This window comes from Cynocephalus volans, chromosome 10 (assembly GCF_027409185.1).
Source record: "Cynocephalus volans isolate mCynVol1 chromosome 10, mCynVol1.pri, whole genome shotgun sequence".
In the NCBI taxonomy this organism is placed as follows: domain Eukaryota; kingdom Metazoa; phylum Chordata; class Mammalia; order Dermoptera; family Cynocephalidae; genus Cynocephalus; species Cynocephalus volans.
In genome coordinates this window covers 12,834,437-12,856,449 of record NC_084469.1, presented here as the reverse complement: position 1 = coordinate 12,856,449, position 22,013 = coordinate 12,834,437, and the positions used below count along the sequence as shown (strand labels likewise).

The 22,013-nt window shown below is 34.3% G+C and overlaps 1 protein-coding gene across 4 annotated transcripts in view; it reads right to left on the bottom strand.

Annotated features, from left to right (window-relative positions):
• The window catches only part of STXBP4 (syntaxin binding protein 4), a 179,754-nt gene that overhangs the window by 87,617 nt on the left and 70,124 nt on the right, over window positions 1–22,013 (bottom strand). For all 4 annotated transcript variants that reach the window (XM_063110231.1, XM_063110234.1, XM_063110232.1 and 1 more), the window contains one exon: window positions 20,086–20,151. In XM_063110231.1, the coding sequence (XP_062966301.1) occupies window positions 20,086–20,151 (66 nt within the window). The remainder of the gene's footprint in view (window positions 1–20,085; window positions 20,152–22,013) is intronic.

The window sequence follows — 22,013 nt, the reverse complement described above, 5'->3', positions numbered from 1 at the left end:
ATGCTGCTGACAGACTTACAGTGTTGTGAGGCTTCTCCACGGACCAAGCCCCAGGGGCCAAACTTTTCTCCTAACTGCCAAAAGGCAGAATTTAGTAGCAAAATATATAGCTATATCTGTAGGATGCAATGCTCACAAGACATTATAAAACCCAATAATATTATTGTTATGTCTCAGGTGCTTCACGTATCTTCTCATTTACTTACAACAAAATTGAGAAAAAGGTATTATTAAAAACTACATACATAAGCAGAGACTCAGAGAAGTTAATGACCTGTTCAAGGACATATAGTGTCAGAATTTGAACCCAGCTCTGCTTGACTCCAACATTAATGTTCTCTTTTCAGCATTTTACTCTGCTTCCAAATAATAAAACAAAACAAAACAAAACCGCATACAACAGCTTCACTCTGCCCCTTAGCAAGAGAATAGGGTAGCCAAAAAGCACTTGCTCTCTCAAAATGTGCCTTGGTGCTGGGTCCAAGACAGTCCCCCAGGACACCAATATAATTGAGCATGGCAGTTATTATACTGTAAACCACTTCTTTTTTCCTTACTTGATGCAGAAATCTCTCTTCTCTGCAATGAAACTTTCTGCTCCAATTGCCACAGCTAATATTAAACCATGGCTATTTTAATTTTCTCGTAGATGTATGGGACATTTGCTTTTGTTTGAGCCTAAATACATTTGAAGTGCTGGGAAGGTTAGGGATGTGGACATATATTTAAGGGTCGGTTTTTCATTCATACATTCAATAACTATTTATTAAATATTTATTATGTGTCAGGTTCTGTTTTAGGTACTGGCCCCTCAGCATTTACATTCTAATTTGGGGAGATAGTAAACTAGGGATTCAGTGAAGATCTCATTGAGAAGATGTCTGATCAGAGACCAGCAGAAGGGATTTCCTGAGGAGAAGCTTTATGAGCAGAAGGAACAGTTTTTGCCAAGGCCCTAGGATGGGACTGTATCTTGCATCTTCAGAGAACAGCAAAGAGGCCAGTGTGGCAGGGACAGAGAGTAGTAGGGGATGGGATGAGGGAGTAAGACATGAGGGCAGAGCTGTAACAGGGGTGAGTGTAGGGATGGGGTTGGAATGACATACATATCTTAAAAGGATTGTAGGATACTGTAAGGACTTTGATTTTACTCAGGATGAGACAGGAAGTGATTGGAGGGTTTTGAGCAGAGAAGTGATGTGACCTGACTTAAATTTTAAGAGAGTTACTTTTGCTGCTGTGTTGAGTGTAGCCGGTAGAGAGTGGGCAAGGGTAGAAGCAGGGGGAAGAGAAAGGGGAAAGATAAAAAGTAATCATGGCTTGGACAAGGGTGATAGTGGTCGACATGCTGGGAAGTGGTTAGATTCTCAATATAGTCTAAAAGTAGAGCTAATGGGATAGTTCATCAACAGCATTTATTTAGCAACTACTGCATCCACAGACAACCATGCTATATGATAAACATTCAAAGGGGTAAAGGTACCTTCCCTTTTTTTGTCTCAGCTTAGAATGTCAGGTATGACTTAGATAAATGGAGGAAAAAGACAAAAGAGAATAATGACAAAAAGGGCAATGAAAACAAAGAGAGACAAGAAGGAATGTGGGACAGTTGAGAAATGATACTAGACCAATTCTGACTGGAGTAGAGGTTTCTTATAGGGGAGCAATGAATTTAAAAGGTTGGGAAAGGAAGGGAAAGGCTCTGATAGAAATGGCATGACAAGTGAAGGAGCTTGAATTTGGGGAAGTCTTGAAGCCATCTAAGCAGAAAATCGTGTGAGAAAACAGTACGTTAGAAGCTAAATCTGGCAACAGAGTACAGGATGGAGAGATGTGGCCAACCAACTGCCTCCCATACCCTTGATTCAAAGAACTTTACTTCCTTGTATCTGAAAATCATTGTCTTATACTAAAAGGGCACTTTTAGAAAGAACTATCTGGGAAAGATAGGGACATCTACCTAGCCCACCACATCATTCAGTCCAGTCCAGGTGATCAAGAGAGTCACCAGTGACATAGCTGGATCAACTTCCCAAATGACTGTTACTGTGCATACAAGAGGTAATGGCTTGCCACGTGCCAGCATCATTCTAAATGTTTTACATGGATCAGCTCTGTTAATCTGCACGCTGCTATGTGAGATATGCCTATTATTATCCTCATTTTATACATAGGACACAGGAGCACAGAAAGGTTAAGTCACTTGCTCACAGTCACAAACCTACTAACTGGCAGAACTAGGATTTCAACCCAGGCAGTCTAGTTACAAAGTTCATGTGCTTAACTACTATGTCACACTACCTCACCAACTACAGAAAAAGTAAAAAAGAAAAAAAAAACATCACTTGTAGATGACAGTATCATCAGTATCCATCCCTGTATGAGCTTGGGATGTGGCCATTACAATAGACTTAAACACATCAGAGGCTGCTACACTGCTCCCCATTTTTCATTCAATCAAGCTACAAAAAAGAAAAGAAAAGAAAAAAAGCCTCTGAAAAGAAAGAGGGACAGACAATTCTCCATAGCTGCAATGAAGAATAACTAATTTGATGATTTGTCTCCTTCACACTCACTACATGCAGCTTTTATTCTTTTATAAAAACAGCACTTTTATTTTTGTTCAAAGACTGCTAGTTAATTAAATGAAGAATCTGGATGGAATTTATAAAGCTATTATAGTGCACTGATGGTAATACAGTGTGAAATGTAGTTGGGTGGTAAAAGATGCAGAGGTTTTGATGCTGAATAAATTCATGCCATCTCTTTTGTAAATGTATAATTGTCAGGCTGGTGAATGTGACCCCTTAGCAAAGTTCTAGCCCAATTCCCACTCAATGGCTGTTTAAAAGATTAGTGCATTGAAATGACGACTCTTAGAGGAAGCAGTAAAGAAAAGATAACAGCAGTGTACTGTATTTAGCAATACGGGATCACATAAATTCATTTTCTCTTTTCCTCCTGGGCTGTCCTCTAACAAATAACTGTAAAGCCTCCCATGTCAGTAACAATCGAGCCAGAATTTTGCCAGTTCCTCACCATGAGCCTGAAATATCCCATCAGGGCAAATACTGCATTCAACTTGCTGATTTTCTTTGTATAAGGCAGAGTTTAATTCAGTTTAGAAAGTTAGAGAATAAAAGAAAAATTAAGATATAGTAATAAATCAAAAAAAGGAACATAAGCATTATGCTTTTTAATACTAAGCAGCATTAAAAAAAAAAGAAAATCGCTTGTAGATGACAGTATCATCAGTATCCATCCCTATATGAGCTCAGGATGTGGTCATTACAATAGACTCAAACACATCAGAGGCTGCTACACTGCTCCCCATATTCCTTGCAGTATGAAACAAGCATACTATAAGGGAATACTGAAGTAAAATCTCTGATTTTTTTTTTTTTTTTTTTTTTTTTTTTGGTGATATCGAGGAAGTGCCTTCAACTCACATTGTCCCTTTGTAAAATGAGGTTCTTCCACCTCATAATTTCACAATGAATCTTCAGGCCAAATTCTTCTTTGAAAATATAATTCAAACTAATGAGATCTTTGTGGTCTATAAACACTTTGGGCTTAGCTATGTGATTGTGTTGGGAAATGGCAGTATAAGCTCAGACAAAGGACAATATGCTATGTGTTTTTCCACATACAGCACTTTTTCTCCACAAGGCAACGTGATCTAGAATAAAAAAACATGGGCTTTGGATGGGATATATCTAGTTCAGAAACTTAGATCTGTGATTTTTGAATTTTCTGGCTGTGTAATTCTCTCAGATTCAGTTTGTTCATTTGTATAATGGGAAATAACACCCTCTGTATAAGATCAAAACAACTCTTACTTGAGGGTTAAAGAAACTATTCTTGGTACAGTTTTTCCCCTTTCCTCTTTACTACTTCGGAAAAATATACATAATCACCTATGTGATCAGAGAGCTAGGCTAGATAATTTATTAAGGGTTTTCCTGAGACACTCAATTAGTACTACCAGCTCTTGAACTTTAGAGAAGTTGTCTGGAAACATAATTTGCACGTCTTTTTTAATGTTAGCAACAATTATGTAAAACCTTTTCCTCTCTAGTTATGAGTCGCAACGGCTCCCTAAAGTAGAAGGAAAAAGCATTAACTGTGGTTGCACATTTGTAATTAGGCTAGCACATCCACATCACTAGACTCAGAAGTTCTGTAATTTTTAAGCTACTCAGTAAATCTTTCAAAATGTCAATGGCTGATGGGAGAAAAAGGAGACTGCAAAGAGATATATGTTTTAGTGTAATGTAACACGCTACCAAGCACTCAAGAACGCTTCTCTTATCAGCATCCTACATCCACTCATTGAAAACCCTTCTTGGTGTTGGTCCTACTACAGCTTGTGAAAGAGATTAAGAGTTACTGCAGGAAGAGGGCTGTTGAATGAAAAGTGCTTAAAAGCAAGATTTATCTACTTTCCTTAACTTATGCATCTGATTTATTAAAACATATAGAGTATACTTCTCAATAGATGATCTCAAAGTGCTTTGCAGATATTCATGAATGAATCTACAACTCACCCCGTAAGCATGGATGCATGTGGGGGAGAGTTTACACAACTTTGTATCCACCTCTCATATGTACTCTGTCCTTATCTTTCTTTACTCCCTCTTCATGTCTACATCCACCCCACTATTCCAACTCCTTACCTAACCAGCAATTGTGCACTGTGAAGTCTTCATTATGATGTAATTTGCAGCCAATCCTTAATTCCATTCTTACCATCACAGAACTGGTTCATGTCTTTCTCACCTCACACTTGGGTACTACGAAAATCACATATACCCTGCACCTCCCGGGTTCTTCACCGAAATGTATATTCTGCGTACTTCTGAAGGTTCGATTTTCCAAAACTATTGCTCAAGTTTCACCTTAAGAAAAAACCTAAGAACATGGCACATAACACAATGGTAACTGATAAAATATATCCTCACTTTCCATACTTCAAAGTCCTCCACTACCTGTTCCAAATCAACCTTTCTAGCTTTAGTACATTCAGGTCTCTTACCTGATCACCATATCAAATACCAGCTCTCAAACTTTACAGTTCCCAGACTAAACTCTCTCACCTCCAAGATGCTTTTGGTCACATTATTCCACTAGGTACATATCCCTTTCCCCTTTTTCCTTTATCCAGTTTTCACCCATCCTTCAAAATCTACCTCAGATTTCACCTTCTCTATTCTTTCCAGATTATTTTAGAGTAAATGATCTTTCCCTCCTTTATATCTTTTATATCTGTTGTCTGTAATTAATCATATACTATTGTACTTAGTATCCTGTACTGCTATCTTGAACTGTCATTAAAATATTTTATTACCTAACTTTCTAAAATCAAAGGGCCTTGACTGCCCACATTAGAACCCTATCTAATATTAACAGGCGCTAACATAAAAATGAGATATAACTTAGTTGACAAACTGTAGAAATGACTATTCTGTTTTTTCATGTATAAAAATTGTCTTAGAGTACTTTATTAGGCAAGAAGCTTTCATAAGAAATTGCTTCATAAAAGGTTTCAATTTTATGAAAATGTTAAAATTATTTTTCACTTAAATAATTATATAAACCATAAACCATGCTAGGAGAAGCACCATATAATGAAAAACAAATCATTTCATTACACTCTCTTTATATATAAATGAAAAAATCTTTTTATAGCAATATATTTATCAAGCAAATGAGATTATATCAAAACTAAGTAGAATAAAGAAAATGTCAAGTCTGGAAAAGAACAGAGAGTTATACTTGTTTGATAATTTTATTTCTTGTTTTTTCATTAAGTATATAAGATTCTTAAATTATGCACATTGGTTTATATTTCCTTAAAAATTACAATTTCCAATCATGAGTTAATACAGTACAAGCTCTCAAGGACTACATAATCTTGAAGGCCCTTTCCAACACCATCCAATCCTTGATTCCACAATTTATATAGAAATATTTCTTTAAAGTGTGTAATAATGATAGATATCTGTAGGTTCAAGAAACAAAGATTTTCTTTAATTTATATGGAAAGCAATATCCTCACTTTGCAAAGGGAGATTCAGTTAAGCTTTTTGGAGGAAAAGCAGGTCAATCAAATTATAATTAGCTCTAATTAACCCTCCCAAGAGCTGTCAACTTCTTTATCTTCAGCTGCCTCACTCCCCAAAATGTGCAAAATTCTGTCTCTGAACATAAATGAAAACCAAAGAAATCATTTTCAATTTCTTTTATAAACAGAAGTTCCTAATCAAAGACAGATACACAGTACATCTACCTGGTAAGTTTTATCATGTGCAATTGTTTATAATATAAATATTAATTAGTTAGAACTCTACTTTAACAATATTTTTAACCCTAAACAAGTACTTTCTGGTTCAGTGAAGGTTGACATAAAAGAAAAAACAATTTCCCTCTCCAATCTGGTTACAAATATACCAAGAGGGAACATTTACAGTATTGGAAACTTCCTTTCATAATCAGAATTTAAACCCTCTTCACTGAAATATGGTATTCCTCAAAGGCTGCTTTTTAGTTGTTAAACATTTAGAATTCATCTTAAGTTTGGGGTGTAAGGGAGATCTGTCTTCAAAGCAGAAATATATTCCTTCCAAATTAATCTTTAGAGATTTAATCTACTTGGAATCAAAATTTAGTCAAATTTTGTTTTGGAGGAACTTGACCAAGACTTATAAATTGGAAGCTAGATATAAGAATAACTAAATAGCAAGATTCTTAATTTGATGTGGAAAAATAAATCAGTGAGAACTAACTAGTAAGCAAATTCTGGAACAACAAGAAAGAAAGGTGGAATATGGCCCAAGGATTTAAGGTGTATATAAATCTACAATAGTTGGTACTGGCCAAAAGGAAGATAAAAGTCATTCATCCAATAAATACTTATTAACAAAGCAACTGGAAAGACCAGATAGCGCCCAATAGGACCCCAGAATATGTAAAAATTTAATCTATGATAATGGTAATACGACAAAACAATCAGCGGTTGTAAAAACAAACTTCTGGAAAAAAAAAACACGTATAAAGCATAGACCCTCATCTCATACCATATATCAAACAAAATAAATTCCTAGATGCGCTAAATTTTTAAAAATGGGGGGATCTGGGTAAATATATATCCTGAATATGACTAGGAATGAATTTTTAAAAGGCTATAAAAAGAAATCATAAGGGAAAGGACAGATTTGACAACACAAAAACACTTATATTTAAAAACTTCAAAAAAATTAGAAAAGCAATTTGTATAAAGGGGAAAATATTTGCTCTACAGTTGGTAGAAATAAACATGTAAAGAAACCTTATAAATCGATGTGGGGAAAAGGGAGTAGGAAGGGGATACAGATAAGATAAGGAGCATATAGCAACAGTGGAAGAATGTCACTAGCAATCACATCAGGAAATCAGCTGATTCAATACTGAAGAATCGTGATGAAGTTCACAATTTAATTTGAAATTCGTGATCATAGACAATCTTTGATATCTAACATGAATGACAATAAATCAAAGTACAATATTTTCAGATAGAGTGATTTATTTATGTGGGGTTAGGCATTACCGGGGAAGTCTTGTTTTTAACTTTAAAACAGTCTGTGAATAAATCATTTAATGCAATGTCATGAGTCCCATATTGAAGTAAGAGCACTAAAAGTGTGTCTCACATAGTGAACAGTTGAGATAAGAGTTTTATTGTATCAACTGCCTTATCACTGCTTCCTCCTGGAGTAAAATTTACTAGTTTGTCAGCCAAATTAATATATATTGCTCTAACATTAAGAAACGTAAAAAGGTTGACATGCACATAGATGTTTAAAATATTCCCTGAAAGGTGCTCTCTTAGCAACTGACTAATAGAGTTTTATAGATATGTATTTGTTTGTTTTTACTTAATAAGAAAAATTATAGGGAGTAATGCCTACTTTTTACACAAATATGAGGGATCTTCAAAAAGTTCATAAAAGGATTTGTATTATTTTTTAATTCCACTTTTCCGTGAACTTTTTGTACTATCCTTGTATGCCTCTAACAGCTCTTCAGCTACAGGGTACCTATTATACAATGCTTTCTAGGAAGAGATGGTTTTGCTCTGTTTTTCTTTTTTCTTACTATATTGAGAGCTCCTTGTAGACTGTACATCTAGCTTTCACAGTGCCTCCATATAAAATAAGCATCTAATAAATATTTCTTAAATTCTCTTGCCAAGTCTCCCTTACAAGTTACTATAAGCATGTGTGAAGCAACTGATGAGAAAGCGTAGTATGTGGTCCGTGAACAGCTTGAAAATAAGCAGCTCACAGTATGGAATCTAGAACCCTAACATCATCAGTTCTTACTACGCCAATCACAGAAAATACTCTAATCAAATGAACTGGAAAGTTTCTATGAAGAATAAGATTATTTCCTTTCCAAATTCCTCCAACACTGAAAATTTTGTGATTCTAATTAATTTAACGCAATCAAAACAAGTTCTATACAGGTTGAGTATCACTTATCTGAAATGCTTGGGACAAGAAGTGTTTCAGGATTTTTTGGATTTTGAAATATTTGCACATACATAATGAGATGCCTTGGGAATGGGACCCACATCTAAACACAAAATTCATTTATGTTTCACATACACGTTATGCATATAACCTGAGGTAATTTTGTACAATATTTTAAATAATTTTGTATTTGGATTTCAGTATTTTTCAGTATTTTTTTTTTTCAGTATTTAATTTTTAGGTGAGAAGAAAAATCAGAAGCAGCTGAAGCACCAAGAAGTGGGTCCACTAGGGATGAGGAGGCATTCATGCATGACTTTTTAAAATATTTCCTCAAGAGTTACTGGCCTCACTGGCAGTGGTTTTTGTCTTAGAAGTCTCTCTTTGACTTTGCAAACTGACATGATTGCTTGTTCCATTATGAATGCACGTTGCTCTGGTCTTTCAACAAGCCCATCACACATTTTGACCATGTCCACAACTACAGGCACTTTCTCTGCAGTGTAAACAATGTCATCATCATCATCACTGTTATCACGATCACACTGATTCAGAACCATTTCAGCTATTTCACTATCAGTCATTGAATGAACAACTGGAGCCTCATTATTGCTAAAAAAAAAAAGTCTTCAAATCTACTTCTTCCAGCTTACTGATGAACTCTGAAGGTATTTTTTTGTATATGTAAGGAGGACAAACATCACTTTTTTCTCACTTGACATATGGAATCCTTCAAAATCACCACCTTGTTCATCATCATTACTGAACACAGTTGCAGGGCAGAGGTTTTGTGAGGCAGGCACAACTGTGCTGTTACTCGCTGTGTTCCCAGAATTGGCAACAGCATATATGGCACCCTTCATGCTAAACTTCTTTTGAAAACCTTCCACACCTCTGTTCACTACTGCTAGCTTGTTCAAGAAAGTGTTTTTTGTATTTATTCTTCACTGATCTAAGAATACCCTGGTCACCTAGCTGAAGTAATAAAGTCACATTTAGGGGAAAGGACAAGGCATAAATATTTTTGATGAGAATTTTAGCTGGAAGACGAACAGAACAGTTGTCAAAAAATAACAAAACCCTGCAGTTGTTATCTACTCCAACTTCCCTGCAGTGAACATAAACTGCTGGTACAAAATGTTTGTGAAACCAATAAGAAAGATGTCCCTGGTGATCCGTGCCTTTTTGTTAGCATAATAATGGGTTGGTAAGAAATTTACTCTTTGAAAACAGTGAGGATGCTTTTGCCTATCACAGCAAGTTTACACTTATGCATGCCTGCTGCATTAGCACATCCCAGCAGTTATTCTGTCTTGGCATCCTTAATTCCTGTAGGAGCTATCTCAACAGCTGTATCAGTGTCTTTCTGGGGCAATAATGCCAAAACAGTGATGTTTCATCAGCATTATAGACTTGTTCTGGCATCAGATTTTCATTAGCAATGACCTTGGCAAATCCATCAATGAATTTCTCTGCTACTCTGTGATCACAGATGCTTTATCACCACAAATCTTTAAATATTTAATGCTCGGTCTGTTCTTAAATTTCTGCAACTAGCCTGTTGAATATTTATAGTTCCCTTTCCATTTTCAGTTCACTGTGATAGATCTTTGCTTGTTTCATGATCAGCACACAATTAAGTGGCATGTTTTCACTTCAATGCTGATGGATCCACTCTTTTGATACACAATCGAGATCTTCATTTTTAGCTTTATGCAGTGTTTTTCTATTTTTTATTAACTTCTATTCATCACTTTCAGCACAAAATTTCAACAGTTTATCCTTTTGTTTCTTCAGGTCATAAATGGTGGGAATACCAACACCATACTCTTCTGTAAGATATTTTACACTTACACCATCATCCAGTTTCTCCAACAGCTTGACTTTCTGTGCTACAGAAAGAAGAGGAGAAATTGTCTTCCTCTTTTTCTTATCACTTACCCATAGGGGTAGCTGCAGGCCTTTTTGACATTTTCAATAACATCTTTACATTATAGAGCACAGAACAAGCCAAAAAAAAAAAAAAAAAAACCAACCAACCAAACAAACAAAAACCAACAAAGTGGGTAATGCACCTAGGTCGTGGCCCTCTCTGGGGCATAGTGGGGAACCTACTGTTGGTGCATCTGGCCTGCATACATGTTATTTTATAATCCTTTGTAGATGTGCTGTGGGGGGGAATCTGGATTTTTCACCTTGGGGATGTTGAATAAACTATGTTGTACACCCGCATTTTGACTGCAACTTATCACATCAGGTCAGGTGTGGAATTTTCTACTCTGTGACATCATGTCAGCACTCAAAAACTTTCAGATTTTGGAGCCTTTTGGATTTGGGGTTTTTGGATTAGGGATGCTCTACCTGTACTATAAATTGGGTAATAATATTTCCCTCAGAATCTTTAAGATGGTACGATCTTCTCTACATAAAAAGACAAACAACTATTTGGAAATGGGGATTCTGAAACAGACAGCTTTGTTTGCCAGTGCTTAGAATGCTACATTGGCCTTCAGTGAATCACTAGGTATGGTTGGTGTCTGGGCAAATAGGAATGCCAACTGGGCTGTCCAAAAGCTATGTCCTCGTGTTCCCTTTCCAAGCAAGTTGTCTTTACCTTAGGCAGTTTCTTAGGCAGAGTCTAATGGTGAAGAACACAGGAGTCATTTTCTGAATCACAAAAAAGGAATTAATGTTAAAAAATAAATCCAACTAAGTGTGCTTAATACAACTCTTCAATCAGATTGCTCTCTTATTATAGAAGCTTTATAACTTCTTTTCTCAATGAGAGTTTTTTAAAAATTAGAAACCTTTTAAGATAATTGTAGGTTCATGTATGGTTATAAGAAATAATACAGAGGTCCTGTGTACTCTTCAACCAGTCTCCCCCAATGGTTACATCTTACTTTACTGTAGTAGAATACCACAATCAGGAAATGGATATTGATACAATCCACCAATCTTATTCAGATTTAACCAGTTTTACATATACTCCTCAATTAAAAACCAAAAAACAACCTATGGGTATATACAACAATCTAGATGGATCCCAAGGGAGTTATGCTGAGTGAAAAGAGCCAATTCCAGAAAGTGACATACTTTATGATTCCATTTATATAACATTCTTGAAATGACAAAATTGTAGAGGTATAGATTAGTGGTTGCTAGGCATTAGGGTAGCGGGTGGAAGGAGGTGGCTGTGGCTATAAAAGAGTAGCATGAGAGATCTTTGTAAACAGAATTTTTAATAGAAAATAACGATCGACATTCTGAGGCCACAAGTGACCATCTGAAATAAAAACAGAAACACTTTACTATAGCATGCTTTTAGAACAGAAATGACTGACAAATCAAATATATGAATTTTTCTTCTTTTTCCCTATAAAGATGAGACAGCATCTGATAATACCTACTAGTACTATACTGAAAAAGTATTAAAAGTTCATATCATTAAAGAGCTAAGGAGTGGGAAATCATATAAATTCTAAAAATTAGAGGCTTTACTGGTTTCCTCATTAAATTCACAAAAGAACACAATCTCGAAAAATGCAACAACATGAATCTTGGTAATCACTTATTGTTGTCCCTTTTAAAGATATATTTAATTTGTTCTTAAATTTCCCTTTGTTGCTTCATCCATAAACTAAGACAGTTCACATGTCAGCTACATGCCGTTACTAAATTCATGTTCGTCTTGATTGTCCACAGAGAACCCTGTGTGATTTGACCTTACATTCCTGCCTCAGGATTCCATATTCTCCACTCAAGCATTTGACCCAACCTTTGCACCGGTGAGGCCAACTATAATTGGGCTTATCTAAACCTAGAGAAGTTGCCAAATGAACAATTTCCCCTGCTTCTTTAGGGCAAAGACTGGTTTAGACAAGCCAAATATTTTGGCTTTCAACTGTTCACCAATTCATTGTTGCCTTAGGTCATAACACTGTGCTGAAAGAAACTTTAAAAACATCTTAAGTGTGAGAGTAGGTTTTAGAAAGTTGTTGATCAAAGGAAGTTGCTAGAATGGCCTATGCCTGTTCAAAGTTGTTAGAACTTGAAGAAAAAAATAACAAGTATTAAATTCATTGGAAATTGTGCTCACGATTTTAAACAGTAAGGGTGAGTTATTCAGTGAAACATAAAAACTCACCAAAAAATACTTAGAGAACAGTACAGACAATTCTTTATGAAACAGTAAATATTATAGTAGCCATCAAAAAACAAAAAAAACAATGGACATACTTCTTCCAGTGAAAAAGGATTCCTTCAAGCTTATTCTTTCCTTTTCTTTCTTTCCTTCCTCTCCTTTCCTTTTTCCCATTCCCCCTTTCTTTCTCTTAGTTCTTCATTGCTTTTTTTTCAAATCACTGCACTAAATAAAGGTAAATTAATTTCCATAATTTAAAATAGCTAATGAATCTTCAAAAGGGGAGATTATTCTGTTTTTAGGATTAGGCCACTGTCTCACAATAACTCAACTAAAAGTTTCTAAGTCAGTGAATAAAGAAAATCAAATTGTTTTCCCTAACCACTTTGTATGCAACTGGTAACCATCATTGGAAAACAAATTTAAAAAACAATCTAGTTTTAATAATTAGGTTACCTGTGTGTTTAAAGGATTTATGTGATGTAATCATTAGTATTGTACTGACACGATGGCAAGATCTTCAAAAGGATACCAAATCAAAGGGAAGGAACTTTGCCTAATTTCACACAGTTCAAGTTTCTGGTTTTTAAAAGTTTAAAGAAAAGGGTTACACACACTCTCTATTTGTAATTTTTAAAGACTCATTAGTTTAATTGCGAAAACAAAAGAAACTAATCTTTAGAAAAATGGAAAGGCCGTATTTTCACTAAAACTTAGGAGCTCTTTCATTAACAGTAGGTCTGTATCAATAAATATGTAATCCCCTTAACAGAAGAATATCATTCTACATATATTAGAGAAGCTGAATCATATGCATGGTCAAGATATTTTTAAAATGGACAGTTTTAGAGTTGGTTTTGGGTATTCTACTACTTTTTACTGTGTGTGTGATTCTGAAGTAAATAGTGTTGTATATATGCACGTGGGTTTGTAAAACAGACATACACATATTTTTAATTATTTTTGCTAAAACTGGAAACTATACATTAAATATCACTATGAATTAACAAATCTTTACCCTCAATCTCATTTATCTTGTTTTGTTACTTGCATCATTACAGCCTCTCAGTCACTAAATTACAAAGCTCCGACTACTGCTCTCTCTGCTTCTTACTGCATAGTCTATCATTGTTAAATACGGTTCACTTCATCCTCATGGTATCTTTCACATAGGTCTCTCTAGTATATTCCCATTACCACTACACAGTTAAATCTTCCATTGCCTATTATCTGAACAAGTGCTTCTTAAATTTTAAGGTACGTACAAGAACTTGTTAAATGCAGATCCTCATTCAGGAGGTCTGGAGAGAGATCCAAGTTGTGTTGACCTTGCTGCTATTGCTGACCACTCCTTGAGCAGCAAGGATGTAGAGAGTTCTAGATCAGCACTGTCCAATCATGGCAGCCGCTAGCTGTATGGGGCTACTACCTGAAATATAGCTAATCGACTGAGAAACTGAATTTTTAATTTGAATTTAATTAGTTTGCATTTAAATTTAAAAACTGAAGAAATGTAAAATATTTTTCCATTAAACAAAACTTTATTGTTTTGGTAGAACTATATTTTACTTTAATCATTGCATCATTTAAGATATTGTTGAACTGTAGTGTCTCTGTCAGGCATGTGAGTTATTTGAGTAGTATACATAAACACATAACTGATTTGGTCAGTGTCAATGAGTTAACTTCATATTTTTTTTTTACACACCAATGTGAACACACAGTGTACTTATCTAAAAATTTTATGCCGACAGCATGAGTTACAACGATACCTATGTGAATCATAATTGGTAATTAAATTGAAGTACTTATTATCTTTAGTAGACTATAATTAAATTAATTTTTCAATTTAGTTCAAAATTTGTCCATAAAATAAGTATGGACAGATTTTTCAATTTAAAATGAAGACATATTAGCGATTGAGAATAAAGTGGAGATGAAACAGCTACTAATATCACCAGAACAATCAAAAGAGACTAGAAGAAGGGATAATGAATGCAATTGCAATTTGCAAAGGTGTTTATTGTGTAAGAAAATTTTTAAATATATAAAAAGTGCACAGTACTAAGAAATACTTCTGCAAATGTATGGTGAATTTGATAAGAAATTTCTACTTAACAGTCAAAAAAGAATCAATGAAATTAGTCACCTAAAATAAACTTAGTTAGTGACTAGTTCCTTGTTACATGCCCCATCATTTTGGCACTTCCTTATTTCCTGGCATAATAAGATGTTCCAAGCTTATCTTGTACTTTCCCTCCCAAATGGCCCTGAAATCAGTCACTTCTCCAAGGAGCCTGGATTTCCATGAGTGGGGATTGGCATCTGGGCAATTAGATGTGCTCTGTGCTCATTGCTATTGGGGGGTCTGCTTCTTAGCCCTTTAGGTTGACAAGTCTAGGGAATATATACATATACACAAATATATACACATACACACATAAGTATACATGTGCACATGTACATTCATACATATATATAAAATGATGTATTCATAATGACACCTCCATTTCCACTCCATCCAACAGGGTTCTTTCTTGACTTCATTCGTTCTATTTTGTCTCTGTTTTTTCATTAAGAACCTGGCTCTCAACAATAATTAACACATTTGCTCAGACCTATAACCTACAATTGTTTCAGAATTGCTTTGCTCCTACCACTAAAAAACAAACAAACAAACAAAAAAACCCCCATACTAAACAAGGTTTAGAAATTTGTTTGGAATTCTTTCCCAACTCAATCCCAACCTGCCAAAACACTGAACACAAATACTGTGTTTATAAGTAAGCTGAATTGGTTGTATCTTTTTTGTTTTTCTTTAGTATGGTTAAGTATTCATTTGAAATACAATTGGATTTATTTGCTTCAGTTTGCTTGCAGTTTTTATGTTTATTTTCCCCTTCCTATCTTTATTGATTTCTTTATATATATATATTTGTTAATGTATAGAATATTAACATGCACCCCAAAGTAAAAATTACATAGAAAGGTATTCTCAGACAGGTGTCACTCCCTTCTGAATCTTATCCACCCCATGCCCATGATGTTGTAGGTAACCAATTTCACTGCTGTATAGTTTATCCTTCCTTTGGTTTCTTTTGCAAAGATAAGCAGATTTCTAACATATTTAAATTTCCCTAATTTGTAAAAGGTAGCAAACTACATATACTCTTTTACACTTTGCTTCTTTTTTCTTTACTTGACCATATCTCCTGGAAACCACTTCATTACACTTCATAAAGATCTTCCTTATTCTTTTCCGCAACAGCACAGTACTCCATTGTGTGTATGTGCCATAGTTTATTCAATCAATCACGTATGCTTGGAGATTAAGGTAGTTTCCAATATTTCCCAATTATAAATGATGCAGCAATAAAGAACTTGGTGCACAGTATTTTAAAATTATTGAAGGTATATCTTCAGGGTAAATTCCTAGAAGTTGGATTGCTGGGTTAAAAGTAAACGCATGTGTAGATTTGTTAGACATTGCCAAGTTCTCTTTCATAGGGATGCACCATTTTGCATTCCCACCAGCATTGTATGAAAGTGCCTGTTTCAAAATAGCCTTGCTGACAGTGCATTGTTAAGCTTTTGAGTTTCTGCTAATCTGATGGGTGAGAAATCGTATCAGCATAGTTTTTCTGTTTTTTTTTAATAGCTTTATTGAAGTAGAATTTACACATAGTAAAATTTACTAATTTTAGATATACAGTTTGGTAACTTTGCCTGATACAAGGTCACAAGGATTCATCTACAATTTAACGGTTTTAGTTCTTATGTTTAAATCTATAATCCATTCAAAGTTAGTCACTGAGTATGATATGAGGTAAAGATTCATTTTTTTTTTTTCTCACAGACATCCTTTGGTTCTAGCACCAAGTTGTTAACAACTATCTTTTCCCCATTGAATTGTCTTTGAACCTTTTTGAAAATCAAGTGACCATAAAAGTAAGTCAGTTTCCACTGGTGTCACTTAGACTGCTGTTAGCTCTGGGCTAAAAACTGCAGAAACAGGATACTTAGTTAGTATCGCTCCCCTCGTCCATGACAAGCAGTTTGCCTGATTCTGTTCACTCTCCAGTTCCTTTGGTAGTTGCTTAGTGTTTAATGTTTAGGTTTCAGAGTTGTTTTCTTTTGGGAGGTGAACTCCATCAAGGTCTTACTTCATCATTACTAGAAGCTGGAAGTCCTATCTTAGTGTAGATTTAACTGGTATTTCTCTTGTTATGAGAGAAAGATTGAATATCTTTTCATACATTTAAGGGGCACTTTATAACTTTTTTGTGTGAATTTTTGTTCACACCTTTTGCCTATTTTTCTATTTAATCTTTGATTTCTTGTCAACTGTTAAAACTTCCAACTGATTATTTTTTGTGTGTATATCAATGCAATTGAATTTTGCATATTAATTTTATTTCTTGCTAGCTTATAAATGTATTGAGTTAGTTTTATCATTGATTCTCTAAGGTTCTCCAGATTATTGTTATGTTATCAGCAGAGATAGTTTTATTTTTTCTTTTGCAATTCCTATGCCTCTGTTATTCTAGTCTAATTGCATTTTCTTTTTTTGTGTGTTATTTTTATCAGGTTTATACATCAATGTTATACCTGCTTCATGAAAAGCATTTGAAAATTTTCTTTCATTTTTTTATTCTGAAGAAATTTATTTAGTTTTGGGACTGACTGCCAAAGGTTTAGTTAAATTCCCCTATGAAACCATCTGGCTTGGTCCTTTTCTATAATGTAGTGTCTTGATAATTTATTTCTTTTATGGAAATTGGTCTGTTAAGCTTTCTATCTCTACTTGGGTCAGTTTTGGTAAACTATATTTTCCTAAGAAAACCTTTTTTTTTTTTTTTAATAGGTGACTTAATCCCAATCTTGTTAATTAACATGACTATTATGTTTGTTTTCAGTTCTGTAGTATTATGTTGACATTATTGTGTATATTATATTTATATCATTTATTTCATGTCTCTTTTGCTTTTTTTAAAAAAAATTCTTTTTGTACTTAGGAAGATTTGCACTTTCATATTATAGGTTACTTTTGTATTATTATTTTTTATAGTGTTTGTAATCCCCTCTAGTTCTACCTCATCAGATAGATGTCAGTTTTAAATATTTGTTGATTGCTACCCATTACTTATAAAACATGATAATATTCTATTCTCTCCTTTTATTCTCTCTTATCCTCCCCCCCTTTTTTTTAAAATGCATCTTTTGATTTTTGTTAGAATGTTTACACATTATTCTTTTACCTGTGAACTCTCTCTCATTTTAGTCTCAGCTACATAATAAAAATATATGAAGTGCTGACTGTTTGGAAACTTCCCAAAGTTATTTCAGTCATTTTTTAGTTAGATAAAACTCATCCTATCCTATATTACTCAGGAACAACATATGTAGACAGTATTCCCTTACTACTGGCATATTCGAAACTGTTTTCTATAGCCTTGATATCTGAAAGTCAGCTTGGCTGTACACAACATTCTTGGTTCACACTTTCTCTCCTTTAGTTTCTGGAAAATGCTGCTCCAATATTGCCTTACTTTGTATGTTGTTTTGAGAAGGCTGATGCTGGTCTAATTGATTGTCTTTTAAATTATTTGATACTTTTACTTGGAGGCAGTGTGAATATTTTTTCAATCTTTGAAGTAGAATATGCCTTACAGTTGATATTTCCAGGTCAAATTTCCCAAGTACGTGATATTAGATTCAGGGCTTCTTTTAATTCTGGAAAGTTTTCTTGTATTCTAGTTCTAAATATTAGGGCTTTTTGGTTGCTTTGATTCATTTCTTCCAGAAACTCTTTTACTTCTTGATTTCATTTTCACTGGTTGTTTTTCTGGTTTTCTTCGATGCCTTTTCACTTCAATATACTCTTCTTTGAGTACCTTGTAGTCTGTTTTCATTTCTGATATGATTTTGTCTTTTCCTTCTATTTCTTTCCTAAGTTTTAACAACTCTGATTTTTTTATATTTGTTTTTTGTCAACTTATATTATTATTATTTTAATTTCCAATTTGAGATTTTTTTTTTCTTGGCCTGAAATGTTTATTTAAGGATATTTGAGTTTGAAGTGTTACATTACAGCTGTCTTCAGCTTTGTGGATCAATTGCTTTGGAGAATTTTCATCAGGAGGAAAGATTTATTTCATATTGAGTTTTGCAGTTGTTTTGTAATGATGGAGACGGAATTATTTTTCTATTTTTTATTTCATAGAAAGAGTTCTTAGTTCAAGAGCACCCTCTTCTGTGCAGTGTCTTTTATGGGTCACATTGTTGACGAACATGGGTGTGAGGTGGGATGGACTGGTACCTCATTTCTCTTTCATTTCTGCAAAATCCTTAACGTTCCCCTGCTATTTCCTTCTTTCCTGTCATTGCCTAGTCTCCAGGGGATTTCATCCCCTCTCTATTTATCTGATTCTTCCTAGGAGCAATGATTCTCCAAGGCTGCCACTACTGGTTATATACACTTTCATGTCGCGTTCTTATAGCCACTGCTGAGAACTACCATGTCCTGACCTATGTTCAGTATTTTCCCATTTATTGTTGTACTTTCTTTTTCTGGTGGTGATTCTGTTTGTACTTCAACTAATTCCTCTATTTTTCCCTGCTCTTTTTCAGACTTTCTTAAGCCTTCCCTCTTCTGCTCTCTGTACCCTAGGTTTCAGTGGCAGGGAAGCTGCAGGAATTTTGTTGGAATTTTCTTACTCTATTTATATGCACTTTGAAGGTTGTGATGTTCTCTCTCAGTTATATTGAAGACATGCGTCCTCTGTGTTCTCCTTGCTCTCTTGGTCAATTTTATGTTTTGGGGGGGACGGTGTAAGGGAAGATCAAAATCAGATGATTGCCATCGATCTCTAACAGTGTACTTTTAACTCTCTACTCTTACTATATATTTTATTTGCTATTTGTGTTTTTATTTTATGATATCATCATTGTATTTGTTTTTTCTGTGAGCAACCTCAAATTCTTTGAAAAACAATGCAGGTGAAAATAAATTTTTACTTTTTATTATTAATAACTGACTGTAAAAAATGTTCTTCCTGGAGGTTTTTTTTTTTTTTTCTTTAGTAAGATGAGGTGTAACAAAACAAAAAGGAAAGAGAAAAAAAAATAAAAAGAAAATGAAAGAAAAAAGAATAGAACAGCAATGAGACTGGTCATTTCGGTCTATAGATATCTGGTTTTGAAAGCAATTTCAAAGAGAAGTTTTAACATTTCTTTCAGCAATAGTAGCAGGACTTCAGCACATGTACAGTCTCCAAAAGTGATTGCTTTTAAGATCTAGACAATTTTAGAGTGTATTATTTGCATAAGTAAGCTCTGGGATATTATAAAGCATCACTGCTCTATAATTATACATCATATGTTTATGCATACACACAAAAGAAAACCCATATACACAATACATGCACTTACTTGTTTCACATTCTGGAGCTCTTCTGTCAATTGTTTCCTTTGCCTCTCTGATTCAAGTAATTTGTCCTATATTTAAAAACCAATGAATTAATTTGTTACGAAGGTATCAATAAGTATGACTTTCAGTGCTTTGTTTCAAAGCTACTATATTTCCCAAACATCAAATTGCTACAATATGAAAAGGGAGCTCCCAGTCATTTTTCTGGCTTTCCACATACTATTTTAAAATAATTAGTTATCTACAGTACAATTGTGATATAAACGTTTTTTCTATTACTTTAATTTTTAAAATCTCAAAATCTGAAGTTCAAAAAAATCAGTCAGAATCAAAATATATAAATATTAACTAAATTTTGGGCACCAGCTATTGTCACCAAAGAGCTTCCAAAATGAAGAGAATTATTATTACAAATTAGAAGTAAAGGTCTCTATACCAAAGAGGACATAAGACCAACTTGATTATAAGTTTTCTAATTTAATTTTAGCTAATTCTTGAAAGACTACACATAAAAAGGAAGCTATGGCTGGTGTAACCAAAATATAAAATAATAGCTATTAAGATGGATGAATATTATGCATGAAAATATTATCTTTGAATTTAAAAGTAAGTCAAGCATATACCCTAAAATGTCCATTTTTTAAAAAGTATATCTTAAATAAATCCACATTTTATTGACAAAATCAGAAATACTAAGATTAAATTAAGAGCCATTTTACCATAAACTTGGGCAGAGGAATTGCTTGAACATTACATTGAGTGGCAAAAATTCATTGCAATGTTGATAAGAGGCAATCTGCTTTCTGGTATATCTCAGCTCCTTCTTGTCTAAGAGGTGAAATGAAGGTATATGAAGATGAATATAATATAGCAATCTAATGAATATGCCATAGACTAGCAGCCAAGAGACTGCTGGCTCCTGTGCTTTTATGCTCTGGCAAGTCACCTTCACTTTTTGTGTCCTAGTTTTTTGCATCTGCAAATGGAAAACATATCTATTTTCATTCGCATTTGCAAAGCAGAAGTGATATGAATTCTGCAGAAAGCATTTAAGTTAAATAAAGCCCACAGTGCTTTTAAAAATCATTCTTGCAAAATAAAAATTAGCCATTGTCATAAAGTTATCTTGGTTTCATTTTTATTTGTGTCTCGGACATGAAGAATAGAGATGTCACAGGATAATGAAAAGTGATGAGACCATCTACATGCTATATGAACTTAACAACCTTTGTCATTTTTTTAGTGTACATAGTATAATTAGAAAAACTAAAAATATGTTACCCTGAACCAAATATTTATTGATTTGCACATTATTTTGTGTAGCTTTTAAAAATGTTTCTCAGCCGGGGCCGGCCCGTGGCTCACTCGGGAGAGTGCGGTGCTGATAACACCAAGGCCCCGGGTTCGGATCCCATATACGGATGGCCGGTTCGCTCACTGGGTGAGCGTGGTGCTGACCACACCAAGTCAAGGGTTAAGATCCCCTTACCGGTCATCTTTAAAAAAAAAAAAAAAAAAAAAAAAAATGTTTCTCAGCCAATAGATAGGTTTGGAAGTAAAGGCAATTATAAAATGCAGAATTTGTTTTATCTGGGATTTTAGGTTTTGCCACCTTAGGATATATTCGGTTACATTTCAGGAACTTCAAATGTGAATCCTGATTTATTGAATGGCTCCTCAGGGAAGCCTTGTTTAAATGTTACATGAATAAGGCATTCACAGTTTTAAGTTAAAATTCTAATAGTTAATAGTAATAGTCAAGTAAAAACTGAAATATATCGCTAAATTTAACAATCATAAACTTTAAGAAAGCGAAAAAAGATCTGATAGCCTCTGGAAAAAAATTTTTTTTTGACCAGTAAGGGGATCACAACTCTCGGCACAGTGTTGTCCGCACCACACTCAGCCAGTGAGTGCATCGGCCATCCCT